The sequence below is a fragment of the Protomyctophum parallelum genome, assembly GCF_964188405.1.
Source record: "Protomyctophum parallelum genome assembly, chromosome: 17".
Classification (NCBI taxonomy): domain Eukaryota; kingdom Metazoa; phylum Chordata; class Actinopteri; order Myctophiformes; family Myctophidae; genus Protomyctophum; species Protomyctophum parallelum.
The window spans coordinates 14,929,781-14,937,019 of record NC_139719.1 but is presented as its reverse complement, the minus strand read 5'-3'; the positions used below and the strand labels follow the sequence as shown (position 1 = coordinate 14,937,019).

The window sequence follows — 7,239 nt, the reverse complement described above, 5'->3', positions numbered from 1 at the left end:
GAAGAATGTCCGTTGCTCTCCCCAGGTTGGCAGAGGGAGTGTAGAGCCCAGGATTACATTAGATAATTGACACTGGGTGAAAGAAAATGGGTTACAAAATTGTGTAGAGGAGAAAAAATGCCCTTGTACAAAATAAAAGTAAGTGAGCTTTCTGCTACATGGCAACAAGTGGAAAATAGTGGAAAATAAATTAGTAATGAGTGTATACTACTGAGACACTATTAGCTACAAAATGCAACAGTTTTGTGAAAGCTACCTACCACTATATATCGAAAGAGAACACCCTGACAAGACCTGAGAAACATTTTAAAAGTCTTTATTGAATGATTCAATAACTGACACAATTTGCAAACAAGTGCATTCCCTAGTGCGAACCTGTTAAAGTAAAATCTCAATGTATCTTGAGATCTAAAATAAGTGTATCACACATTTTAATAATTGTGAGAGCTAGAAGCATCAGATTTAGATGACATGCGGTTATGACCTTAGGTGTCCTGAACTTCTTTTACCCCAATCAAACAATGTGTTATTTAAAAATAAATAGAAAATACAAGGGACAATATAAACAAGTCGGGGTCAGAGAAGACATATTCACCTCCAGCAAACCTGGGATGCATCAAACATAACTCAGTTCAGGATCAAGATAACAGCATCTCTTCCTAGAACCATAGCCATATCAATGTACAATTTGTCTTGATATGCTTTATTTATAATTAGTCATACGCTGGTATCGCATACCAATCATAGCCAATCATGTAGATGAGGCATTTCCTACATTTTACTTTTTGGAAACATCTTCATTGTATGGCGAACTGTAAATCAAGCTTTAGACTGATGAATTGCAATATGCACTAGAAAATGCAATCCGCCTCATCTTCACACAACAACACAGCATATTATGTTTATTTACCATTTGGATAGCGTTTTAAAACTAAAACAGGGTAGACTCTGGCGCGCGCTGCTTGTGTACGTAGTGGAAGTGAAAGGGGACTCGAGTTGGAACGGGTGACGCATCTACTTCCTCCTATTTCCGCCTCCCGACAGAATCATCACCAGCCTCATGAAGATGTTCAAGGTGTCCATGTAAATACCCATGCACCTGTATGAAAAGATACAAATAATAATATAAATATAATAATACCCATGCACCTGTATGAAAAGACAGTGAGAGAGCAGCCCAGGTACAAGGTTTAAGTGGTTAACTACCGGAACATTTACGTGAATCCAACACAACGCTACACATTGACAGTACTGTCAAACAAGTCTGTGAAGCTATTTCTGAAATCTATGAGAGAGTTTAACCCATTTTGGACTGAGGTTGATTAAAAAAATGTTTCTATGTCAGTGGTGCTCAACCTTTTTCATGTCAAGGACCCCCAGAATTATCTCTATTGGGCCACGGACCCCCATCTTAAAATATGTAGTTCCAGGGACCCCCCCAGAAGCCAATATTTTAGTTAAGAATGTTCTGAAATATATATTCAATGATGTGAGCCACATTTTAAGGATTTTTGAGCTTGTAGATCTGCTATTTTTCAATAGCTAAATTATAACATAATGTTTGAAACACCAAAAGAGGTTCCCGCCCAAAATGGGTTAATCTGCAACACAATTTAGAGAAGGGTCCCTGCTTCATTTCTCTCTCAGCTAAAAAATAAGATAATCACTGAGTATATAGCAATAACATTGGCATTACGTACGCATTGATGGGGTCAAATTTCTGGACACCGTAGAGGGGGTAGGTCTCGGCTTTCTTGATGATCTTCTGCGTATCGTACAGGAGGAAAGCGCTGAACAGCAGCAGACCCCCGTAGACGGCCACCCCGTAGAGGCCAGCTCCGAGCGCTGAGGTGGGGGGCAGGAACATCGATCCTGGAACGGGACACGAAATGCATGGCGATGAAAACTGACCCAACAATTAAAAACCTTCACACCACTGCAAACCGACAGCTACATTTTGAGTGTCAACCTAACTTCCAGAGTGTACAGATGTCAACAAATGGATACCATTTATTTACTTTACGTTTATATGAGTCAACACAGAGGAGTTTACTCTGTACACATGGTTTCGGGATGTACAAAAGGAAGATTTTGAGATAAACAGTTCAGAAATTAATTATAAAACCAATAACACTAACCAATGGAGGAGGCGAAGACCACTCCGAAACCAACAGCCAGTGGCCCACCCATGTAGAGGAACTTCTCGCTGGGGGCACACATGGCCACCGTAGAGAGGCCACCCACGATGCCCGTTGTGTACCAAGCGGCCCTCAGCATCAGGGGTCCTCCCAGAAGAGTGAGTGGGGCGATGACGGCGCCCATTACACCTTTTTCAAAGCAGTGGAAAAACAAACAAATGGGCAATTAAAAACACAGACTAGTGCAGCTCTCATCTGTTGTGGCCATCAGTTGTAGCAGCTAGCAGCCACTGCCATTTAGTGTTCAGTTGAAGTAAAAGCAAGGAAAATGTAACAAAAAGGGCCTGGGTAATAAAGACAAAATCAAATGTAATTTTGACCAATAACCTCAATAGTGATATTGTGGAGGTGAGTGCTCTCAGAAAATATTTACATAATTGCATTTTCTTTTATCAATAAACATGAATAATGGCTAATAACACCTAGAACTGTCAGAGAATTATGTAACGTCACTGTAATACAGTCTTCAAAACTAGTATGACAGATTTATGTCATATCAAAATATTACAATAATAATTCCGAGTTGGCTAGACTTCAAAACACCCCCGAGGCGATCTGGATCAACAACAGCAGGAGATTAATTCTAACACGAGTAGCGACGGGACCGCAATGGCCCGTCTAAAACATAATATTTGAATAGAATTGGACGGAATGATTTAGATCAAGAGTTATTCACGTTTTAAGATTTTCGATCTGATCCGCAAAGAATTTTGGATGACGTCCCAACCGGACATGACTTAGAATGTTGCCCAACAGATGCTCCCAGCCTGTGGAGCGATGTGATCGGTTTTGATATCAATACATCGCTGTCCTTTTATTTATCTCCGTCCTGAGCGCTGGGCATTACTATTTGATAGGACAGGACGGAGAACTCCGTTTATGCCGCTCAGGGTGTTAATACATTTGTAAACATCTACATTACCTGCATGGAGCATCCAGGCAAGATGTTTAGGCATCGGACTCTGATCATATGAAATGGACCTGACCAACATGCCTGCTCCAATCATGGCCGCAAACGTAGCTCCCATTGCCTGAGTTATAAAACAAAGTTTAGATAGAATTGTAATTAAACACCAGAATTCAAATACAGCGCTTTCCTGTCATAGTTGAAAAAAGGAGCAGAGTATAGAGAACTGACTTTAACTTTCTCGTAAAATAACATAGTATGTAGCAGATCCACAAGCTTTTGAGCTTGTCAATCTGCTACTGAAAAGTCACAGTTTTGGACATAATAGGATTCCACAGACTATAGCAACATATTATTTGTTTTGTTTATCAGAACCTAACCGTTGACATCCCTACTTCAAATGTGTTCTGCAGAGTATTCTGTAAGGATCAGACTCTAATGGGCCTCATATCTTAACCCAGTGAACCCTAACATCAGCAGCTATTCAGTGATAAGTGAAGAATTTACCAGCCAAGAGCCCCCCATCATCAGACCCATGAGAGCTGGGGTTCTGCTCACTGCAACAGCTGACATGGCCGTCAATCCAATACTGCCAGCGAAATATGCATAGGTGGTGTGGATTCTGTCCTTGACGTACTGGGGCCAGATCCTGTACAAAGAAGACAAAAAATAAGTCTTAGTACACAGTAAAAGCCAGAGTAGTCATGTAAGAGTGTAAAAATGGAACCAAATGGGCGGTTCCATTTGTTCACACTCAAAATGTAACAAGTGTAAGTGAAGAGTGGGTGAAATTATATTTCATACAAGCTTCCAGTGTTTTGCAATTACAAAATATTATAGAAAGAAACAAAAAAGGAAAGAAAGTCTGATGATAACAGGACAACAATATCAAATTATACTTGAGGTGCGTGCTCTTGTGTATGTGACCAATTTTATCCATTTGAATCAATCCAGAGGGATTGGTAAGGTAAATACTTACACTGCTTTCTCAATGGCACCGATCTCATTAGACATGCCTAGTCCATAGTAACACAGAGCACCAAGGCCTACAGCAGCACCCCCAGCCAGCATCATTCTTCCCATGCTGTCAACTGTGGATAAGCAGGATAAGCAGGGAGGGGAAACATTAATTTCATAAACATTAACACAGCAAACGATACAGAGCTTTTCAATGGGTTTTGGTTGAATGGCCATTGCCGTTCGGTCAGTCACAACATTCAGCTGGTCTGTTATTTCTTGATAGCAGACCGCCGCTACAGTATGATAAACAGGCCGGAGACTGCACAGTGCACTCCTGAATCATATCAATCCGAAGTGCTTTGTTTATGACCTATCGAACATGGCAGCCAATGCTAAACGTAATTTTACAAGATTTTGCACGTGTCGCGCTGGACAGACCACATTGGCATAAAAATCTAGCTATGTTCTTTACCGTAAGCAATGACATTATTTTTATTTATTTTAATCAATAAAATCATTATTATATTTTGTGTCAAATTATTGACTTCACTTTCAAAAAACCTTTTGATCATTTTATCATCTACTCAGGATTATGTGAACGCCACAGTTTTTAAATTGCTTGATTCTTGATTTAGATATTTGATATTAATTTTAGCTGCCATCCTTTATGGTGACTGATACTGCCCTCCTAATACGTGAGGTTCTTTTGCCAAAACATTATTACAAATATATGAAAACAGTAAAAGAAAAAACACGGCCCCCTCACATATTAGGAGTCACTAGAAAAAAGGACGGGTGTTTTCGATGAATCTATCATGGTTAAAATGGAGTTAGAAATTACAATGGGTTTGTATAGGAAGGGGGCGGGGCAGCTACAATGAATATCAAATATCAAAATACTTAATCAAGCAACTTAAAAACTGTCCGGGGTGTTCCATAAGCCAGAGTAGACAATGAAATGACCAAGGATAATGAACAGCGGCACAGCCGAAAGAGGAAAAGATCCCTCCAATTTGCATCGGGGGCCGAGGGTCTTTTGTATCACGCCGTCAGGGTTTATTTCTCAAAACAAGGCTGACCAAGACCATTTAGATCAGTGGTTCCCAAACTTTTTCATGTCAAGGACCCCCAAATTGACACCAATTAGCCTGCGAACCCCATTTGAAGAGATATGCCAGCAACCCCCATAAGAGAATATTTTTACGGCTCTCGCAGTGATTTTCAGACATTTTAATTTCAAGGACCCCCTGTTTGACCTGAATTAGGCTACGGTCCTCCATTTAATGGAATTTCTATCTCTGGGACCCCCAATTTCAAATGGACGCGTACACTCCATTTGGTTCCAAGCTATCAATTAGCTGGGGACCCCCTGGAACTTCCTCAAGGACCCCTGGGGGTCCCCGGACCCCACTTTGGGAAGCACTGATTTAGATACTTTTGTAAATTCAAACAAGCTTTCACATTTACCTCTAATGGCAGTATTTGTGGCTGGCTCGAACGCTGCTTCTTTGAGCTGGTCTCTGGTGGTCTTCGCCCGACGGAAGCCAAATCTGGCCTTTGTGGAATAACCCTATAAAAGGAACACACATCAGGTGACAAATACAATTTAAACATTTTAAAGATGTTATTACGTTTAATAGGAGTACACTGACCATGATTATCAACACATTTTGAGCACCAGATAACAGTGAAATCCACTGGAAACATTGTGTGCACCTGTGAATTAAGAACTTCAGTTGAGTTGATTCACAGGCCCACACAATGTTTTGTATGTATAATTCAACTTTGTATAATATATGCCAGTGAATGACTAATGTTTGATCTAAGAAAAGCGTTACTAGCTGCTGCCAGTGATTAGCAAGCAGCAACCACCCATTAAGATCATATAATCTTAGGCCACGGTCAGCCTTTCCAGCTATATGTTTAGTTTAGTCAGTGTTTATGAGTTATAATAAGGCATGTATAGGTCCGCGACCACTCCATATGCAAATACAGCAACACTGATGAAGTGGGTGTATTTATGAGCAGCTTATATAATGACTCAGATAATGTGAACATGGCAATCACAACAAAATAACAGTTTAAATATATTTAAACTATAAAACACATTCAGTGTGGCTGTTGCCTTTTTGATTCTGTGCATGTTCTAGAATGGCATTAATCCAGTTGAGCCGGCATGTCAATCCTCTGTGTGAGAACTACAGAACGATGACTCAGATGGTACATTGCGTACCTGATGAGGCTTTAGCAGGTTCAGCGTGGAACTTCTCAGTGCCGGGGAGCCACCGTGTGTCAGCATGGGGCGCAGCCCAGCCACCCCTGGGAGACTCCTCAGGCATGTTAGCCTCGCCACCAACATGGTCAATGATCAAATGTGTGCTATCACTCTGTCAATAAATAAACAAACACAATGAATGGTCAAAAACAAAACAACAACATTGGCGTAAAGTGCCAAGTACACTTATTCAATTACAGTACTTTGAGTAATATATTTTTTTCTTCTTTCTTATACATTACTGGATTCCCAAATTGTAATACTTCTACTCACTTTCAAAAGATTATTTATACAATGAGTTACTTTTGGTACATTAAGTAGATGTCATGTATGCCAATTTGTGCTTTTACTCAAGTACATCTTGAGTTCGGGATTTTTACTTGTATTGACACTTTTATTCAAGTAAAACAACAAAATTTTACTTTCACCACCACTGGTCAAAACAAAACAAAACGTGTTTTACACCAACATCATACAATTGCGTAATATTACATAATGATTAAACCTCTATAGATAGTTAATTCAGCTGGTTTAGCAATTAACAGTAATAGTAAACCAAGTTAACGTAGCTTTTACACATGATTTATTGGATAAATTAACGCATATGCGTTATGTATTGTTAAGGTTTAACCTTAACTGTGAAAACTAAGCTAACTTTAGCTAGCTGGCGTATTTCTTGAGACCGTGGCTTCGGAATGAATGGCGTATAAAACACCTCAACTGTTAAATATAACACATACTGTGTGTTGCACATTTCAATACGATAAAATAGTTAAAATAACACAGGTCTCGTGAGTTACATACCAAGAGAGCTGGTTCACCTTTCACGACAGTGCGTTGTTGCTTACTGAACTGAACTGACGCAATTATTTTGCAACCTTCCTGAATGATTCTGTCCC

The 7,239-nt window shown here is 39.9% G+C and overlaps 1 protein-coding gene across 1 annotated transcript; it reads right to left on the bottom strand.

The window, feature by feature from the left end:
- Positions 1-300: 300 nt before the first annotated feature.
- On the bottom strand, positions 301-7,239 carry ghitm (growth hormone inducible transmembrane protein). Its single transcript, XM_083786990.1, has 9 exons — positions 7,145-7,239; positions 6,299-6,452; positions 5,533-5,635; positions 4,085-4,196; positions 3,613-3,754; positions 3,121-3,229; positions 2,139-2,327; positions 1,701-1,872; positions 301-1,099 (listed from the first exon to the last, which is right to left on the bottom strand). Exons 2-9 carry the CDS (start codon positions 6,422-6,424, stop codon positions 1,015-1,017), a joined length of 1,038 nt encoding a protein of 345 aa, XP_083643116.1. The 5' UTR covers positions 6,425-6,452; positions 7,145-7,239; the 3' UTR covers positions 301-1,014.